This window comes from Amia ocellicauda, chromosome 4 (genome assembly GCF_036373705.1).
Source record: "Amia ocellicauda isolate fAmiCal2 chromosome 4, fAmiCal2.hap1, whole genome shotgun sequence".
NCBI lineage: Eukaryota > Metazoa > Chordata > Actinopteri > Amiiformes > Amiidae > Amia > Amia ocellicauda.
Window position 1 is genome coordinate 16920194 of NC_089853.1, and position 22288 is coordinate 16942481.

Here is a 22288-nt window from a genome sequence, read left to right on the forward strand (position 1 = left end):
AGGTTGAGGTTTAGCTGCGAATGCTTCTGACATGAAGCCATCCGTCCTACACAGTTCACTGCACTGCCCTCCTGCCAGGCCACTCGATCGATGCACTAAAGCATTGGGCCAAGGTGCCCCTGGCACTCCAGCATCAGAACAGGTAGAACTTGTTATTTTTGTGGAACTGGAGTGCCACTTCTGGACTAATTTGACTTGTCTTCCTTACTTCTAAAACTATTGTCTTTTTCCAGTTACCCTCATTCCTTCTCCTGGAGAGTCACTGTGTTTTTTGGATTTTAAACTTGAGCTGCTCAAGACTGAAATGAATCCATAATTGAATGAAGTGGTCTAAACTGCCCCCATTCTCATGTCTTGAGACATTGAGAGGACCAGATAGATGGATATTCACATATAACTGTTGATAAGACAAGACAAACTGAAGCCCTCTCTTTGGCTATGAGCAACTCACTTTCAAAACTCTGCTCAATCTCCCACAGCGGCCTGTCAATCAAGATGTCTATGCGGCAGATTCTGATATTAAGAATAAAGAGATTAAAAATAAAAAAACAAGCAAGTGGAATCAAGGCCTTTATTTTTTTTCCAAACCTCCAAACCGAAACGCATCTGTTGAAAGACTGTTCTGTATCACACTGACATATACTCAGGAGATTACCAAAATACACTGAAAACATTAGCATACCACCCAGGTCTTATTCTAGTGCATTCAAATATTGCAGGTGTAATTTAGGACTGGAAATAGGGGTCACTTTATATAAAGGGTTGCAGGGGTCTGGAACAGACTACCCAGTCATTAGCCCAATGTAACCAAATGGTAAAGATGGGCATAATGGGTTTCTCTCATCTGTAGCCCTTATCATGAACTTATACAAGATCAGAAATGTTCTTACGTAAGGTGACAGCAAAGAGGAAAGTGGCAGTCAAACGCAGCAACGTCTAGCATATTCAGAGACTACTTTAGATCAAAAAAAGCCTTGTTTCTAAAGGGAAGTTACGACAGCGGAATGCAAAGAGTCACAGTGGGCCTCCAAACATGTATAACTTAAAACAAAAAGACACTACAGCTTTTTGAAGCAGTTGACAGGGATTCTTAACGGAAAGCTGGAGCTGTTTATTATCACCAAGTTGAAAATGAAAAATTCATGAGAAAGAAAAAGGATGAAGGAGAGACTGTACAGTCAATATCATTGTTAATGAGTACTTTTTTTGCCCTTCTCCTTTCTCTAAAGTTTTCCCCGCATTAAAACTCCCTTTCTACACTTCACATCCTCCCCTGATGAAAACAAGTGGATGTCTCACAATCTTACATTCAAATATTTGATATAGTTCAACAGAGCTGAAAGATGTACTGACAGCATTCCAGTCTCATATTCACCAAGAGGCCGACAGTTATAAAAACACAAGACTGCTCGCAGACAGACAGAAGGAGAAGTTGTTAAGGCTGCCACAACAACAAGGGATTGTATTCTCGCAGTGGTGTGTGTCTGCTAGGAGATTAAGGTGTAATGTGTGCTTCAGGTATGGCAAGCAAAGACTAAGAGGGAAAGACTTATTGTATTCAGAAAAACAATAAATAAAAAAGACAGCTGTGTTGTGACTTTAAACACAAAACATTTTTACTTTTTTCAAGGGAGATTTTTTTCCTTAATGTGGTTCAGGTAAGATTACTTTAGACTAAAACAAAGCCCCAAAACATTAACAATAGAGAGAAACATGAAGTGCAAATGCTATTTGTCTATTTTTGCAACTGTTTTGATAGCTGTGTGAATTAAGTAAATTGCCTGGAGCACCTTGCAGCAACAAATAAACCATTAAACTCAAATTAGCTTCTTTATGAGTACTTGATTGGGGTGGCCAACTGAACCCATAATCCAGGACACTTTGAGACAGGGTTTAAAGTAACCCCTAAAGTAAAATAAATAGTAAACTGAATATTAAACCTAGGCTAAATTAGTACTGCAGTCCAGTTATGGAGACAGAATAACAATACAATAGTCTATGAAAGCAAACATGATGAATGGATGTTCTCTTCATTAATATCTTAGATTTTTTTATTTTGATTCACCCTTATTTTTCTGTTGCCATTTATCTTCTTTAAAATCCCAGTATGTCAACCTAATTCGCACAGACTATCCAATTAGGCATGCTGGTCCCTATTCCTGCTACCAACCAGGACCAGTTAACAGCTGATCAATATTACTTAATGGATTAGAGAATGTCTGTGCAAATTGGGTGATACAGATAATTAAAAAGATTAACATAAAATGTTGAATGCGAGCCAAATAAAAACTTAAAATAATTAAAGGACATGAAATATATAATTTTGTACAGTTTACAGTACAGTTTAGCATTCTGTTTACATAGTCACTATCTCTATCATCATCAGAAAAACAAAACATCAATCTTTTGGGCCTTATGACTGTTGCTTTTCTTAAATATGCTTAAAGATGTTCCTAATTCCAGATATACTTCCTCCAGGGATGTGACCATCCCTATCAGCTACCCTCTCACCCCCTCTCTCTCCATCTCTCTCTCTCTCTCATCTTTAACTGCCTCCATAATTTTCTCACTAAGTTATTCATACTTGTAACTCTGTCCCAGCTGGGCTGCAAAGTCTTTAACTTTATATGGCTCTGGGGCCAGTGGAAATGGGCAGGGATGATTCCTCGTCTCTCTGACAAGTTCAAAGGGCACAACAAAGCTGTTACGGACCGCACAGTGGATTTATTTTAAAGTCCCAACAGAACAGAGCTCCCGGCCAGGTGGTGCTACTTGGCAAGACCATTTCACAAGAGCAGGATAGGGAGTAATAAAATGGGCCATTAAAAGTAAATGTGTTAATCCAGAATGGCTAGGTCTCTGTAAAGCTGTCAAGTGTGATTTAGGTGCTTTTACTTGTTTTCTTTGCTTTCTTTTTTTTTCTGGCAAGACAGCATACCAGGAGTGCTGAGTCCTACCAGTCAGCAAGTGTATTTGGAGGTATGAATGATCATTGTTTTAGAAGCACAAATATGTACTCCTATTTATTTATTTAAGATGTGATTTAGGTGTGTGTTTTTTTCTCTCACATAAGAAACCTAGCTGTAGGCAGAGAATGATACATTCCCACTGCCTTGTTAATTGGAAAATGGTATAGGCACCTTCCTCACTTGTCATTCTTGCAGACTGGAACATTCTGGAACACCAAGCAACATCAACATTTCAAATAAAAATGAATCTTGGAAATTTACACTCCAGGGTTTAAAAACCCCATCAGGATGTTAACAATGAAGAGAAAGAGTACAGAAACATTAGCGAACAAAGGGTCTCCAGCATTTTCTTTATTCCATCAACCTGAGAATACCTTGGCAACCCACGGTGAGGGCACAAAGCAGGGTGAATAAACTGGAGACAGCCTCTTCACTGTGCTCATCATGGTTTGGAAATGCTAACTCTGTCTGACCCTTTTGCTACCCCAAATAGGAGGCTTTTTAAACACGCATCTTATGTACTAGTTTTCCTACTCTCAAACTTAGGTAAAACACTGTCTGAGCTCTGCATCTTGCTTGCAGTGGTGAGGAAAGTGCTGTGATAAAAGGTGTCTGTATTTACAGAGAGACACTGTGCACATCTTAAGTTCTATTTCAAATCTACCATGGCAACAAGGTGCCTCAGAAAATAGGAAACAGCCTTATGAGAACTCCTTCTGTCTAAACTTATATTCTAACACAAACAAACTCACACACACAAATACACATAAAGGCACAAGCCACAAAATTGGACTTTTCCAAACTTCAGCCCAGCTGGATTCTAATGGAATAAAACGGGCTAAAGAAAAGAGAATAGGTAACCGAATGTGTTATTCTAGCCTGGAGCTATAATACAGTTGTTGAGAGTTGAGACAAAGTTCCTAATCTTTTATTTAAACGCCCCCATGCCACCCCTCCCTCAAACCACCCCCCCACCACACACACTCTCATCTTTTTGACTATGGGTTTATTAACTTATGCTCTGTTGAATTTTTAATCATGCATTTTCCCATTTCTCTTCAAAGGATGCTCCTGGTTAAATCTCTGACCATCACAGGTACCGCATCTGCCAGGTTTTTCCCTTTAAAAATTTAAAAATTGATCAAGTCATTCCAGAATTTTACAGATGTGGCCAAAACTAAGTTAACAAGTTATATTTCATGTATCCTGTCCTGCTGTGAGAACCATGGTGCAGAAAACAAGCAATGACAGATTCTCTGCTACAATTAGTTTTTGTTCATTTGAATGCTTTGAGGGTGTTTCCATTCACAAGTGCTTCAAATCTGGTCATTTAAACGCATGCTCTTCACAACAGAGAAGAACATTTTTCATTCTACTACTTTCCTTTTCAAAATGAAGTGCAAGCTTAACATTGCTTTAGATAATTTATTTCTCAGAACTGTATCAGATTAACTGTATGCATGGGCAATGTACTATACTTTAAGATGTTACTGTTCAGTAAGCAGATTCATTGAATATTACTAATCCTGATAGTCTATGTTGTTGAATTTTATTTATCATATGACTAGACTCATATTCAAAATTGATTCTACTGCAATGGGTTAACAAGAAAGAATATATGATTACTCTATATCTATAGAGTACATACATCTATCTATCTATCTATCTATCTATCTATCTATATATATATATATATATGAGAGACAGAGACAGAGAGAAATAAAAAATAATATTTGAATGAAGAATAAGATTATATAATAAATTAAGTATGCAAGCCATGAAATGAGAAGCAAACAAATATGAACTGTTATTAAAATAGAAAGCACAGAGATGTGATTGACAGTTCACCAAAGTTAATATCCTTTACCAGGTTTCCTGTTTTTGAATGGGGACTTTTTTTAATTCTTTCCATTTCCATCACCTTTGGCCACAGCTGGGGCATTAAGAATAGAGACATAAGGGTAACTTACCCCAACTTCAATGTGGTCTGAACCCTTGTCATCTTGTTTGTGCAGAACTTCAAAATAGTACCGTCTGGAAGAAATTAGGCTGGAAGTGAGAGCAGAGAGAAAATATCAGGAAATTGACTTTGAAGTGTGTGGAAAAATGACAGTAATATTATTATTTTTATTTTTTTACTTCAGATTTACAAAAAAAGGCTTGTGCTTTATTTACCAGTTTGGAAAGAGACAAAATATTCTCTCCATTTCAAATGTCAAGAGCAGAAGTCTATGCAAAAACCCTGAATCTGAATACTGATATATCAAAGCTATATATTACCACTGTTCCATGGTAGCATTCACCAACAACATGGACACAAGTGGGGCACAAATTCATTGTTTCATAGTTCCCACTATCCAAGGTATTTTTATCCAAAACATCTAAAAGGGAGTAGTAACAACTGAGCTTTTTATTTTCTTGCAAATGAAAACAAAATTGGCTGAAATTAAAGAAAATCTGACAACTCATTCTCGGCATTTACTGCAATCAGATATAATCTTTCTCAGAACTTGGAATGCATAGATGAAGACCCAGTTTCTCCAGGAAAAATAAATAAATGGGAGAGAGACTTGGAGCTGCCGTTGTGCTTAAGCTTATCCATATCTTTCAACACAGACTGGGAATTAAAATGAAGAAGAACTCTTTCACTGCAGACAAACAGACAGATACAGAGAGCTTATGCATGCAGACATTGCAGCTGACTGTTACTCTAGGACTCCAGCACAACAGCAATCACTGCCGAGGTAGAAGACGGACTACACGTGTACCGCGAGCCGTGTTTCTCCACCGTTTGTCTGCCAAATTGTAATGTAAGACATCCGCACTGCTGAAGCCGACAGGTTTCAGTCAGACTCACTGCACAGGGCTCACAGCTTATCAAAAACACATATTGTGCAATTGCTTCACATCTGCTGTAATCCAGACTATTGGTCCCCAGCTACTCTGCACACAGTGTTACTCTTGGCGAAAGACAAACAGTAATCGACACGGCACTGTGTGAGTGTGTGCTGTTATCAGTCTTACACAAGGCAGGGACTGCTGGTTTAAAATGAATGGGAGCTGGGACATGTTTGGCTGCATCCTGCAAAGGGCAAGGAAGAGAAATCCTTCACTCTGTAGAATACAGCTCAGCAGAGCTGCAAGAAAAAGCCTGAAAACGCACTTCTCTGGCCATGAAAAAACACTGAAAAGTAAGTCATAGATTTAGGCAATTCTTAAAAGGCAAGGTTTGGCTATACAGGAGTACTTTTGTATATTCCTAAGGTCCCTGTGGTCTATAAGTGCCCAGCTGGAACATCCATGCACCAGTCGCACAAACCAGGATTCCAGCCACTATAGTAACACGCTATAGCACTTAGTCCTTTAAATGCACATTGCTATCACCTCACAGGATGTCTGTGATGGTCTAAGAATTTTCTATCACTCAGGCTTGTCAATTATAGCTTTAACATTTGCTGAATGAGCAGCTGATTTGTTAGGTGGCGTTATTGAATTCAACTGAACAGGAAAGGAAAGAAGAAACAACGATATACTCAGAGAGAGATAAAGACAGAAAGAAAGAAAAAGGAAAATAATGAGATCAAGAAAAAAGAAAGATAAAGGCCGAAAAAACGAAACAGAATAAAAAAAGGAACTGTTCTGGAAAGGCTGGGTAGAGTTTGTACTGAAAGATTAGGGGGAGAAGGGGAGGGGGTAATCAGTGGAGGGTAAATTATGTTAATCACACGAATGCAAACAGCCTTTGAGTCCCAGTGAGCTCATGTACCAGATATATAACGGAAGGTGCCAGCCAGGTAACTTATTCTTAACATCAATCAGGTCACACACTCCGGCTCCTCGCACTGCTCACGACACAGCTGTAAGTGCCCAGTGAGCTGGCCTTGGGCACCACGGCATTGGGGCAAACTCACGCTAACTCAGCCATTGCTAATTGCTCTCCTGGCTGCTGTATTAACAGCGCTTCTGACAGGCAACCCATGATCTGCAACCAGGGATGCAATTACCAGTACAAAGCACAGGGGGCAATGCAGGCACAGGCCCCCGTGCCCCAGTTCCCCCTCAACACCTTACTATCAGAGGTCCTACTTTTCTACCAGCCCTTTTTTATGTATTTAATGGTAATTATTCATATGTGTTTGATATATAAATTGACCTTTGTCAATGCAGTTGAGTGCTTATAACTTCCATGTAAATTCATGTAATTGAATAGCTTTTACTAGCAGACAACCATGAGTGTGTCTCTTTCAACTGGTTTTGAGAGTATTGCAATTTGTGAAAGATCATCGATCATGGGGGTGATCGATCTACAAGGCTAACCCTTGTACAATCAAAAACAACGCACTAATAATTATATATAATTCTATCCAATTACTTCCAGTCTTGTGGAAATTACAATCTAATAAAAACAGTTGTGTTGAAGAAACAATGAGGATCCAATCATTATAAGACATTTATGTGCATCCTCATGATAACCACAAACACATCTGCAGTCTTAAGTCGCTTCCCTGTTTAATCAATTTTTTAAATAACTGCTTCTAGTCATCAATGACAATCTGTCAAGAGGTGATATGTAGAGTAAAAAACGCACACAGTCATTCTGAGCCCATTCAGAATTCGAGGAAAGCAATCCGAGCAGCTGCGGTCAAGGCCTTTGGTCTTCAACTCCCCAATTGAGTTAGATGGATAAATAGAGACATGATGATGAAAACAATTGGGTGGCTTACAATTACACCGCACTCTGTTACTAGAGGACTACTGTGACAGTGCAGCCCAGTTCCTATTAGACACAGCATGATGTTGCTTTTAAAGAGAGCTCAGAATCACTGAAATGGGACATCTCGTTTATAGCACTTATGAACGACTCAAAGATCTACTTTAAAAAATAAAAAAATGCCACTCGTCTGGAACCCAGCATGCTACAGGGCACAAAGTGTCACCTCCAATATACTCCAGTCTTCAGTGTTTTATGAGATGACTAAAGAAAGGAAAGTATCCTAGTTTAGTTATGTCAAAAATGATAAACAGATGCACTCAGTCAAGGATCGACAGATTACCATACAGTGGCATTCGGTCGAATAACTAGAGGGCACAACAGAGGGACACAATGATCTTCTAATTGTTTGACTAATTGCAGAACTCCATCTAAGTTTGTTTTTTTGTCAATAATTGTGAACGATCGACAAAAGATAAGCAGAGAGGCAGCCGAGGGAGAGAAAGAGATTGATAGGTTTGGATTTTCCATTAAATAATAGTCGTGGAAGAGGCAAGGTTACCTTCTAATTGTTGGACAGAGAAGGCCATTTCAATTTGTCACACAAGCGTCACGGGTAATGTAGTTAAGAGAAGAAAAGTGGTACTCAATAATTTCTGTTAAAGAAATCCATTTAAATGATTAAAAAGCACAGGCCACTAGCCTAAGATAATTTGGTGTAAACAACCAGTCCATGTATGCACCAGTTTTACAGTCTGTGCAGTAATTAAGAACAACACAACCCTATGGCTCAGCGGACTTGTATGTAAATACACAGCATTAAACAAGGGCAAGGATTGTTTCAGCTGAATAGTATACCTTTGCTTAGCTTATATCTCATTACATGGCCACTTTACCACACTTTAAGTACCTCCTTTAGGTTTTCAACAGAAATATTACTATGCTAAGTTATAGAAATTATAACAGATCGTGTTGTTTCAAGGTTATGCTTTTGAAAAAAGTTCCACAGCTCATGTTCAGTTTTACTGCAGTTTAAAGCCTTACATGTACAGCAGCAATACTTATTGGCTATTTGTTGACTTATGATTAAGTATTTATTTACAGGACTAAGTTTTTGCTCAATTTCTTATCCAACATTTATTAAAAATGTCTGTGCAACTCTGTGTTTGTATGGCAACAGTCTTCAAAACTATTACAAAACAGCTACACTGTACTCCAAGAACATGTGTTGTCACAGGATATCTCTGCACTGCACTCCAAGAACCTGTGTTGTCATAGGATGTCACCCCACTGCACCCTAAGAACATGTGTTGTCATAGGATATCACTGCACTGCATCTTGGTGGGGTTGAAGTAAAAAAAAAGTCAAGAGTAAAGACACCCTGGCATGTCTTACTGCTTAATTCCTTAGGTAGGATTCAAAGAACTGAAAAGAGCAGCAAAGGTCTGTAACTATAATGGGTGGACCAGTGTTCCCACGTTGGAAAACTCAGGTAGATGTAGAGCCTGATGTGCCAATTAGGACAGTGAGAAGAAAGTGGCCATAAGGCTTTCCACAGTTGGCCTATAAATAAGTGAGTCTCCTGAAGAGCAAAGTCCCAGTGTTAATCTTGCGGATGTTAAGACATGCCTAAGGCAGCATCTCTCTCTCACATTCCTCTGCAGAAGGCAGTGCTTCCCCCACTCCCCCCCTTGGTTCCCACCTTCACTAAAGAGGCCATTGAGGAGCTTGCTCTAATTGCGGGGATTGAATTCATGAATCCCAATAAAGACTCCTCTCTCCCATCTCCTGGGCTGCCTTGCCCCCGATGGCAATGAAAAGGGAAAATATGAATCGTTCTTTTCATTACCGAGGTGCAACTTCAAATAATTGCGGATCCTGCGCGGATCTAGCACATCTAGAGGGCTGCACTGTGTAAATAAGGGCAATGGAGTATGTACATAAAGGGCTTTCATTTTGTGAAGGAAAACTGCTGAGGGAAACCGTTCTTTATTATACTACTATGCATCAACGAGCTTGTTTTAACATGCAGTCAGTTCCTTCTTTCTTTTCCTTTGCTATATTCTGTCGTATTGATAGTGCTCTGATTGCAGATTTACATTTTTGCTGTAACATACAACTGTTTAGAAGATGGCTCAAGAAGGCCAGTAAGGCTTGATGCTCAAAACAAAACCTGGAATCATCAAGGGAACACTAGAAAGCATGTCTGAGAGATTTGAAAATATAGCATAATACATAATCACAGCTCGCTACAGTAACTAAAGAAAGGCATCCTGTAATGTTTGTCAATAAATACATCCTGACAAGTATTTTTTTATAAATTAAAATTTTTAATCGCCAATTCTTTCTTTGTGTTTTTCTCCCACTTAAATTTGGAATCACCAGTTGTCCTAATGCATCTCAGCTCGTCACTATGAACCCCCATCCTCCAATCCTGGCCATCCTCAAGCCATGCAGGCCTCACAGCCTGTATGGGAGGGATCAGCTCCGAGGTGCGTCCCTCCAAGCCTGCGGATGCCAGTAGGAGACAGCGATAGCGATGAGACAAGAGAACCCCAGGCAATTTAATCCACCTCAACCCAGGCAGCACTGAACCAAGTTGTGCGCTGAGCTCTCCCGGTCACAATCGGCTAATGACAGGAGCTGGATTCGAACCGGCGAACCTCAGCTCTGCACTTTTACCAACTGAGTCACTCTGGAGGCCCAAGTTTTAACACTTTTAATGTTATAAATCACTGCTCTCACTTTGTGGTGGCCAGGTTGCACGGATCTCAGATTTGTGACTGGCAGCTGTCCAAAAAAACACCACAATGCATATAAACCCAATAGGCACAAAATGACGTCCCTTGCTGTACACAGATAATGTAAAACATAATATACAGAGCTGCATAATGTGTTAAAAAACTAAAAAAGAAGACAGCTGACAATTTCAATATTGCCCTTCTTGGCTTTTCTCTGGGAAACTAATGGAGTTTGGAGTGGGCAGAACACAAAGGAGCAGAGGAACAGCAAAGGGCAGGTCAAAGTGAATGGGGAGAGGAAAAGACAGTAGCTAAAGGCCGAAAGTTCAGAAGCAGTCAGGATACTTAGTCATCAATCATTGAGAGAAATACTGCAATGTGAAGCTAGCTGAAGTTAATGGGGTTGGGGGGAGGTGAGAGAATTTGTTCCTGTTTGCTTATCTGATATAATGGGACAGATTAGACACACAAGGCATAAATCGACATCAAGAAGCCCACCACTGCTTATATTGAGCAAATCCCCTTCTGAGACAGACACAACAAGAAGGAGAATGAGTAATTAAACACACACAAAGACATGCTTTCCAGTAGCGCGCCTGTTTCAAGCATGGGAGGTCCCTGAATATCTTCCCAATTCAAAAGAGGTATTCATATCCCTTGCAAGGCATGCTGAATTGGGAATGGCAGCTCTGTACGTAGGGATTCTTGTACTGAGGAGTCAGAAACAGAATGCAAGAAAGGCTACTAAGTGCTACAAAAATATTAATAAAGAAAACGTACTCGACAGAGATGCACTTAACATGCCTTGCACCCCCTGTGCAAACCTCAGAGGTGTCAATCAGGGTTTCAAGAAGAGCGTCTGCTCCCATCACTTCTTAGGCTTGTACAACTGATGTCCTAGGGTGTTAATTAATAGAGGAGCTGTCATAGTTTTGGGAGAGATAACGGTTTACCATAGACAGGAGGCCCCTTGACTGCCTCAACCTGCACACTTCCTAGCTTTACAAAGCACGTGCTTGCTACATGCATCATTGGAGCATCCTGTTTCTCTTACCAGGATAGAGTCCCGGGGGAAAAGGCATGAGACAATTTTTCCTACCAACTGCGCCATCCGCTACCTTACCGTCTCCAGCAGCTGGAGTCTCCTCATGCCAAGCAGTGGAACATGTAGATACTCGTTCAATCTACTTGCCAGCAACACACACTACATTCAAGACTGGCTTCTGGAGACTAAGCCCTGTACCTTGATGATAATACTCGGTGAAAACAAATCACTGTCAATCAATATTTGTGAGAGCTTGGATTTTTTTTCTTCTGTTAGTCATGCACGATGAAGTAGTACCATTTCACCGCTCTCAAAAACACACAGTGCATAATTATCTAACCTGGTCCATAAATATATATATATATATATATATATATATATATATATATATATATATATAATTTGGACGTATACAACATAAAGGGAAGGCACACCACTTAATTTTCTCTGGTTGTATCTGTTCAAATCCCTAACTACATACATTATTGCTATCGACAGAATGTCTGCCACTACTGCTACTGGTTGCATGTCTTCCAGTTGTGTCAGAAGAAATTATAACACAGTTTCTTCTTTATGCGGCGCATATGCTCGTGGATGGAGTCAATTCCCTGTCTGAGGCACTGAAGGGACACAATCATCAGATTTATAGGCCTATGAACTGCTTTAACCTTCAAATCTCTTTTTTTTCTTTTCCGGAGTGAATTCGATTTCAGGAGTCTCTTCGGATGCCTGTAGTAATTCAAACAAATGACCCCACTGAGTCTGGAAAGATACACAGCCCATACAAGACATGGTTCCTTAACCAGACATGAACAGAGCACCCTACCATTGGCACGCTCAGAGAGACACTATTAGCCAATGATCCACAAAGAGTGGATCCCTTCCACCTGGGTTCTCCAGCACAGCCACCCTGTTGATCGTTCATATGTAAAATCTCTATTTTCTATGCAGCTATGCAGTCCTAATTCCTATTTACATATAAGCACAATAATCCAGATTTGGCATTAACCTCACACCAAGACGGCCAATGTTTTAGCCAAAATCAATTGTTTCACTTCACCTGCTATTGATATCTAGCATTTGAAAGAGCAAATTTGACTGCCACCCCTCTCCTGCGCCAATAAGCTACTCTCCAGGCCTTCTTGCCGTACCTCTGTGCCCTCGCTCCTTAATAATCACTTTAGCTCTGTAACACTTTCTCTTATCTTCAAAGGCTCTGTCAAGCTGAATGTTATGAACAAATACTTTAAAGCAAACACTTCACTGCCAGCCCATTAGCAATGCCATCCTACGACTTAATACCACTTTAAAACTCAATTTACAAGTCTAAAGGTGTTTTCTTTTTTCCATCAGTATTCGGTACGCAGTGCTGACTTTTTAAAATTCATAAAAACTCCAAAGCTTGCTAGTGTTATCCTCAGGAATTGATCAGATTGAATTTATATATATATATATATACTGTATACACACACACACACACACACACACACACACACACACATATATATATATATATATATATATATATATATATATAATATATATATATATATGACAGAGAAATATATTTAGTTGAACTTTGTGAGGATTGAATACAAATTTTAATACAAATAAAACTCCACTGTCTTTCATTGATGTGCACAGGCACGAGTAGGTCTCTCAGTGTCTGAACCCCCCCTCTTCCTCCCTCTTGTGAATTCACACAAATGCCAGCCTCGCCTGTAGCCCACCTCAGCTCAGTTCCTTCCCAGAAATGCCAGATGCAACATCAAAAGAATTTGATGCATATTTTTTCTGTTGTTGTTTCTTTGCCCCCTTTTCAATCACAAAAGGTCATCATTGGTCCGTGGTTAATAGATTCCCTGTGATGTTCCTTGATCAACACTTCTACCCAAAATGCACCAAGAAGAAAGATTTTGACAGGGCATCCCTCTGAGGGGAGCAGAGGGGAGGGAGATAAAAGGTATGCTTTTTTTGTACGCTTTTCTGTATGTTTCTAAAAAAATAATTTTATTACTAGATCAGGCTATAATCCACAAAATCTGATTAATCCACTAATTCCACAATTAAGATTGAAATGGGACATCCCACTGAGCTGTGCAATACCTGTATTATATAGTTAATTGCCTAGGTTCATTTTAAAAATATGAACAATCAATGCAGTTCGGCTTTAACAAATTATATCTCCTATATCTTTATATTCGTTTTTTTTTATTTTAAGTGGAACAGGCTGTAATAGACTAAATTTACAAAATCACAAAACCTGCATGACACAGTTAATTTCCTTGTACTCAAGTTAATGCAGTTAATAAAATTAATCCTCACAGTGCAGCTTAACAATTTATGTTAACTTGCCACTCCTAATCAATGCCAGTCAACCAGGACTAACTGAATGCCTTTTCTCTCTCCTTCATAATTGATGTTTAATTCTCGAGACCACTCTTAGCTTCTTGTCCCTTGATTTTAACTAGTTTTTGGAGAGTTTTAGGGAAGACTGCAGTATCACAGTTGTGCACCAGCACTAGAAGAAGAGGATAAAGGGACAGGAGCAGAAAAGAAAACAGGAATCTAAACACTATCAATGGAAACTTACAAATCACTTTGGTGTCAACTTCACCATTTAATTGCTGCCTGTTTCCCAGTCCAGCAGCCTGCTAGAAGGCATTAATGTGACTTTAGGTCTATCTCAGTGGCCTAGTTAAATGAAAAGCATCTTTTAGCATCTGCAAACAAAGCCCTCTTTAATTACAGATGGGAATCTGATCCTTTCCAATATACATCCCTGGCCAGGTGGGTGTACGGCAAATGCTTTGAGTGTGGGAAGAAAAATGACATTTACATGCCTGTGTGTAGACATGCATCTTTCTCTTTTTCGTTGTATATATTGTTGGCAATTTACAATACAATTATTGGGGTTGGTTATTGGGGGTGGTGGTCAAAATGATGGGGACAATCGTACTGATGTAAAAACTAAGACCCGGAGAATTGGAATAGCTTATTAATTCACATTAAAATATATGAAAAGAACATTGAACAAAGGAAGCTCTGCTGGCATTGAACTGAACATTGTTCTCATCAAGATACACTCTTAGCAGTCACAGTTGCACACAGACGGTGTGATTTGTCATGCAATGCTATCGATGTATTGGAGTCTATTTCTGTCCTCATCATCTCCCATACATACAAAACGTGAAAATCCACAGCATCCCAGTGCCTATCCTTGGCGTAGTGGGATGAAAGGAAATCATGACCCTGAACAGTCTACAAGTGCACAATATGAGAAAAATGATCTAAACAGCTGCTAGTTCAAAATGATTGGACCAGCTCTGTATGAAAAGAGCTGGCTTTGTGAAGCCGTGGTAAATGAGGCCTCTTATGCTGTTGGAAGAATAGGAACTGCTTAAGGGAATTCATCACACAGGAAGGAACGACTCTACCTGACTGAAAATATGAATCAAACTCTGACAGACTTCACAGATGTGCCAGCCACAGAAAATCTATCAGAATTAGTTCCCTTCTGCAGAGAGGAAGAACATCGACTGGTCAAAACGACAAGAGCAGATGTCAGGCTAACCGAGTGACTAATTCATTGACTGAGCATACCTGTCACCCTCTAAGACAAATTTCTAAAGAGATCCTTTACCTTCTAGACTTGAATCTGGAACTGGTAGTGTATATAAACTCAAACTGGTAGTGATGTGTGAGGATTCATCAAAGGGCAGCCGTCTAATTCACTTTGGCTAATTAGCCAAATAACTGACTTCAACAAAGCTGTGTCTGGATGTTATTCAAGATTAATGAAGGAAAGGGTCTTCTTTCATGTGTTCAAGTGTGTGTTCTCTAATATTTGCATTCTTATTGGCACCTCTTTTTGTATGAAGTATATTAATTCTCCTGCCTCCACCCCCACCCCTGCTTTATAGTTTATAGGTTTTTGGTAATGAAGAAAATCATGCCATTCTGAGGAATATTTCCATGAAAATCCTGGGCCAGTTTATGCAGTACAATTGTCCAGGTCTAACAATGAATTTTTCAAATACTTCTTGTTGGTTAATGCTCATTGTAATCATAAATAGTAAACACTACACTATTCCAGGAATAAGTAAATTCAAAATAAGTCTTTGAAAAACTTCCATTATTGAGGCATTTGTTTGAGGTTTGGAAAGCATTCGGAAAGCAAGGCCTGTGATGCCCTTGGTTAATCATCCAGAAAAAAATCTGTCTGCCCCATATGACTTCATCTCAGTCACATCAAATGAATCTGAAACCACACATGTTATGTCAATGCAGCCGGTATGCTAATATAAAAGAGTGAATCTCTGAGCAGAAGTTTAATTGTATTTTTGTTTTCTTATTTTCATCTTAACAATCTTGTTCCACTGTACATGCCAATGAAACTTACCGAATTCAGTGAGGAATATGGGGAGAAAAAAAAACCTAACAAAAGCAAGATGAAAACAAAAAAACTAAATTTCAACTTGTGTTATAATTTCCATAGCCCTTTGGGTGTAGTCACTGAAAGCACAATTTAAATTCTAATCTTGCTGTACTGCAAATAACTGGTGAAGCAAAGAGTGAAGAATAATATCAACAGTAGTAATAATAATAATACATTTAAAAAAGACAGCTGTAGCCATAAATTGAGGACAATCTCATAAAGCTAAATGACTGTATGGAGCACTGTTAGAGCAGCAACGCGACATGTGGTACTGTTTGCTCCCTGGATATTACAGAACCTTGTGGAAGCAGAGAGAATGTAAATACAAGAAGCAAACTTTCTCAGTAAGCTGTTCTTTCACCAGACATGTACAGAATAAGCACCAGCTCTCACTGGTGAGGTGAGAGGGGCTACTTCTGCTGGGATAATTATTGTAACCAGAGAGATCTGGGCCTGTTGCGTGGGCCATCTGTGCTGACCAGAAGTGACAGCTGGGACTGATACATCAACTGACTGGAGGTAAAGCCACTGTGCTGATAGACGGGCAACAGCTACCTTGTCAAGGTATGGCCTATAGACAGAGACAGCCCTCTCCCGTTGTTCTCTGGAATTGAAGGGAAGCAACATCAAGAACAACTTCTGCTCCTTCCTACCTGTGGGTCTGACCAACTTGTCATCTCAAAGACACAAAACACTGCCCCTTCAATATTACATTAAAGAAAATAGTTCCATAATGCATGGGGCCCGGTTCTGAAAAACAAAACAAGAAAAACCCAACTGGACATCTGTCACGAGCAACTACAGAAAATTAGCCATGCCAAAAATGATTCCCTGTCAGCAATGGAAAAGGGTATTATTTTTATTTATTTATTTATTTATTTATTTATTTATTAGCAGACTCCCTTATCTGTTCATAGGAGACAAGTGCTTGGGATTGAGATTTTAGAAATGTTCCTCTTCTGCTCTTCTCCTGAATACCAAGAACAAAGCCACTGACTGGATCCAGTGACTCTCTCAGCCTATTCTGGGTCCCTGTAAAAGTGGTACAACCTCGCAGGAAAGAATACATCACTGTTCTGGGCTGGATAATACAGTTTTCCATTGGGATTTGACAAACTTTGAGGGTTTATTTATGACAGGTCTCCAGAAGCATATAAACAAGGCCGCTTCAGTTCATTCACAATATTCTCCACTGGGACTCTATAAACATTTTTGGACACAGGAGATTCTCAAGAACATGCATGTCTCTTATTTCTCATATTTCTAATTGGATCTATTTGGAGCTTCTGTTAGCTTCCACAGCGATTCTTTAATTAACCAATCTACCATAACATAAATATAGAAAGAATCCAATCCACATTTCTTGTGAGTGTAAATATACTGCATTTTTGTTTTCTCCTTTTCTTCACAGTATAAATTATGATAAATCTTAGCAGGGAAACATACAAGAAATTACTCCGCACTAATGTCCTGCTTTTATTCATCTGCTAAACATAAAGCACCATCCCCTCTCTGAGGTAAAGACAGTCTAGTCGTAACGGAATAAATAAGACCCAGGGTGATATTCACAGCTAAGCAGAAACAGGTGGAATACACTCCTTTGCCAATAGTGTGTCTTAGAAACAATGACATTTAAGACAGGTATCACAGTTAATGTCCTACCAGATGGGATGACAGCTGACATCAATATAACTGAAACGCTCAAACAGTTTTAAAATATTCATTCCCCTTCCCCAAAGAACACATTTTGGCATTACATTGCTGCGAGTGAGATTTCAATATCACCTGTGAGTCTCAGCCCAATAGATTTGACAGTTGAGTCATGTTTTTTTAAATTGCTGCCATTTTTTTTTCATGGTTCATTACAAAGTTGTTTCCTCATTCGGGGGTCTGCTATTTCTTAGATGAAGTTTCAGTTGTCATCCACCCCTGTTCAAGTTAAAAAGAGGTTTTATTTTGATTTTATTATATTCTGAGACTGTTGTTCACTCAGCGTTTGCTCTTTCAGCACTGTCAAACGAACACGGCCTGGTTACACAAATCTTGCGTCTTGACAGCCTTGGTGGTGTGATTAGAGGAAGCTGGCAAACCAGCCTACGCACTTGCATCCTGACAGAGAAAAAGATGCCATGCGTAAGGCCAGGATATAATACAATGTATTAAAGAAAAACAGAAGGAGAACAATACTAAAAAAAGCACACTAGGAATGAAGCATTTGGATAGATCCGTTCCACTGTTTAAATTTCAACAGACACCTACGCAGGTTACCCCTACACTCCAGATTTCAGAAATAATGAAATAAGTGACTACATGCAAGATCATACTAATTGGAAGCTGCCTGTGCTGATATGACTTGTCTCTAAGATATTCTCCAGAAGCGGGGATGCCTTCTGATTGTAATCCTGACTAGACGAGAATTGTCTGGGGTACATTGAAGTTCTACTTGCGATAATCTGTTAATTTTACCCCTATTATTAGGTGACTTCCACATTACACTGATGTTGCTATATCAATAGAACATAATGAACAGAATCACTTGTCAAGCACAGCAAAGATCGCCCTCAGCATTACATGGACAAGAGTACAAGGTTGTCTTGGGCTTCACCCCCTTTACTAGTCATTTGTTGTTGGTACTCTCAGAAATAGAGAACATAAAACACAGGAATTAAAAGCAAATTGGGTGAACTTTTACAGCAGAATGTGGTTGTAGTAAATCAAGAGTTCGATGGGCATCTGGTAGTCCAATCTTCCCTTGTGGGCAAATACAAGCAGTGAAGTCCTGTAGATAACAGTTTTTTGGTGGCAAATATTAACAATAGCCTTCTTATATGCTTTTTTTTTCATTTAAGAAGGCAAATGCAAAGTGAAATTATATTTTCGAAATGCCAGCTTTCAACTTGTTCTGATTTATGTTTTTACATTTCTGATACTCTTAGTCATTAAAGTTTAGTAATGTGAGAGACACGTTTAAGCAGAACACGCACAATTAAAATACTCTATCAATGTACTCTTAGTGCTTTGCAACCTATAAACTATTACCTACAGTAATGCCCTACTTCACAATGCCCACTTTGATAAAATCATAAGCACCTTTATTTAATTTATATTCCACATACTTGTTTTTCAAGCACACCATGTACATTAATTGCTAGATTTGGTGTATAGCCTAATTATATATTGTTAAAACTTTTTGTAGTTCCTTGTTGAGGATCAGTGATGTCCTTGGACAAATTTGTCAATCAAAATATTATTATTATTAGAGTAGTAGTAGCAGCATAGTAGTAATAGTAGTAGGAGTTACAATTAGTGAGAAGTTACAATTTTGTACACATTAAAGAACTATAGAATTGTTGAGCTATGGACAGAATAGAGAAATCTAATTTCTCTCTTTGATCATTGACACTCCGCATAATTAGTTCTACCTGCAATTTAAAGGCAGATGCCAGGGAGACACTGTGCCGCATTCATAAAACATTCCCAGCCATGTGAAGCCTGCACCTGCTTTAGTCTGAAGGAGACAACTAGCAAACCAAAGTGTTGAAAACAAAAAAACTAAATGAATACCAGAGTATTTAGCAGTCCTGGAGAGAATTCCAAATTATATATATATATATATATATATATATATATATATATATATGTTTGTAGTTGTTATTGTGTGTGTGGGGGGGGGTTGCGGTTGCTTTGACCTGTACAAATAACAGCTGTAAAGTTATTGAGCCAGAACATACTTTATGGGAACACAGGGCAAAAAAAAAAAAAAAAAAAGAACAAAAAAATCTTCCATAATACAAAAAAGAGGAAAGGGGACAGAGTGAAATCCTCCATTCTGTAGCAAATTTGTATTTTTACTTTATTCCATCTTATGCAAACGTGGGGCTCTCTTGGGTGTGTTCCAGAGGTGCCGGATATCAGCATTTTCATTCACTTTAATGAGGTGACTGCTTCCTTGATCTCATCCAAGTGGACTGTCCCATGGCAGTAACAGTGCTTATCTGACTAGACAGAAATGAATTATTTAGGCAATGTCAACTGGCTGTAAAGTGACCCTGGGGTCTGACAAGCTTACTTTCCTGTCCATGGAGCTCTGTGCTGGAGACTGAGGGCTGCCTGAACTGGCTTTAACTTAAGTCAATGACTTCCTGCCTGTCTCACTCTCTCCAGACACCTTCTTATAATTATCCAAACATCGCAGATCACCTCTCAGATCAATCTGGTAGACCAGAAACCCCCCAAATTACCCAACTGACAGTTTGTTAAGCATCTGACAAACACCTAGGTGTGATGAGAGAATTGGCATGAAGTGAGTCTGACTTCATTGTCTTGAGGATCTTTGAACATTTGACTCAGCGGTTTTAAATCTGAGGTGGAATCTCTGACCGCTGACCATGTTTCAAAATCAGTAAATCAGTCATCTCAGCCAATACAGAAAATGTATTTCCTGATTTAGCATATTAACTTAAATGTCCCCAGACTGATTACACTGTAGAAGTGTCCTACCACATTTCTGTAAAAAAATACTCCTTTCATCTTAAGCTGCTTTTTTTAGGCCTTCAAATTGGGCCCAGGCACAGTGTATGATTATAGTATAAATATGGGATGAAGAGCAAATTAGCTAAATGATTCAAACAGGTCTTTGTTGCCCTCAAAAGGCCATGTCCCAAGTCATCTAAACGTACTTGGTTTACCATGTGTTTTGAAGCTCTCTGGCTCTGTTGAAAAATGTGATGAAAGCAGAGAGATGCAGAGAAGTGCAGTAAAAGCTGGATGATTTGAAAAGATTGGCCTTGAGAGAGGGACTTGAAACTAGCCCTCCCTTTGCATCAGATCATTATCTGGCTCCACAGAAGGACAGCACAAATGGCTGACGACGGCAATGCACAGCACAGCACACCACACCACTAATGATCACACTTTACCCAATCGAATATGCACCCTCTACAGTAGACTGTATTGCTAAGGGACACACAATTGAGACGTAAACAAATTTGCTCCTGTTTGCAAACACAGTGTTCTGTGTTAGACAAGTAACGTATCTTGCTCTACAGTATATCTTTAGAGTTATATCTAAGACAATAACTCACGCACAGCCAGAAGTGTGAAATCTTCAGCATTTAGCGGTTGTAACATATTCTAACGCGTGCACACATTCGGATTTGACAGACACTGTAAATTATTGAACAGAACAAGGTGCTCAAGCTGAATACAGTATTTCAACAGCAATACCATGCATTTTCCAAGAAGGCTACCAGTGGCTTTATTAAAATAAATGGGATCGCCCTATGAGGGAAAGGATTATGTTTCTTTTTAGCATCTCCTACTGTCAAATCACACCCGCACATCCCACTTTGTTGATCAGCTTCTATTTTGACAGCAATTGTATTTGTATTTATTATGAAGCACAAGTTAATAAACAGGGCACAGATAATACTTGTTGTCATACATCCAATTTTGCTTGTTCCAAAAAGCAATTGCCAAGTAATAGAAGCAAAGGGGGGATTGTTTTTAGTATTTATTTTTGTTGGTACTCCACTCTTTCCAATTTGGTAGACAAAATCCCAAATTCAAAAGCATACAGTGATCACCACAGTCAACTACTGTAGATCTCAAAACATTAAGGGATAGCCCAGTTTGTAAAGCTCATAAGGAGAAGTAAAAGCTTTCTCTGAAACTGTCCTTGTGTGAGGTTTAACTGGAGATACTACAGCGGTTTCTAAGGGGCTCATTCATTGCCATTCTACCTACTGCATCTGTGCTTGTGAGCTTGTGAAAACAAGATCAGGCTCTCTTTCATATGATCAAATCCCTGCCAGTTTGTGCAGCAAGAAGTCTGACTTAAAATTCTCATTGGCACACTCAATGTGGCATGTTTTAGTTTATGTGTGGGGAAGGGAGGGTTGTGTCGTGTACATGTGCCAGAAGACATGTAGTGAAAAGGCTGCAGGAAATTCATGAGAGGACTATTTTTCATCCTGGGGATAGGAGTCTGTGAAGAAATATATATTGTTTAACAAGAAAACTGTATAAGTATTATAAAAAAACAACATCTTTAGCATTTCTGCTTTGTTGCTTTAACAGAGCTTTGGGCACCAGTTTCAAATGTATTCCTAATTTCCTGAAAGGCAATACGAATAAGATAATGTAGGAATGTAAAATATATGTGTTTTTTATGCCTTGATGTAGATAATTCCTTTGGTGTACATGTGCACTTGATGCGAACATTCTTAGGTTGCTGCTTACAAAATTGCCTGAGCTATTTTCAGACATTACAGATAGACGACATGTTTCAGTTTAGACATTATTCAGTTTACTATTATGTAAATACATATAATTAAATGGATATGAATAACTAGGAAAGACAATAACCAACATACACTCACGCAG

At 39.0% G+C, this 22288-nt stretch overlaps 1 protein-coding gene across 1 annotated transcript in view; it reads right to left on the reverse strand.

Moving 5' to 3' along the window:
• The window catches only part of b4galnt4a (beta-1,4-N-acetyl-galactosaminyl transferase 4a), a 171700-nt gene that overhangs the window by 26949 nt on the left and 122463 nt on the right, over positions 1-22288 (reverse strand). The window contains exon 10 of the mRNA XM_066701130.1: positions 4940-5018. Within this exon, the coding sequence (XP_066557227.1) occupies positions 4940-5018 (79 nt within the window). The remainder of the gene's footprint in view (positions 1-4939; positions 5019-22288) is intronic.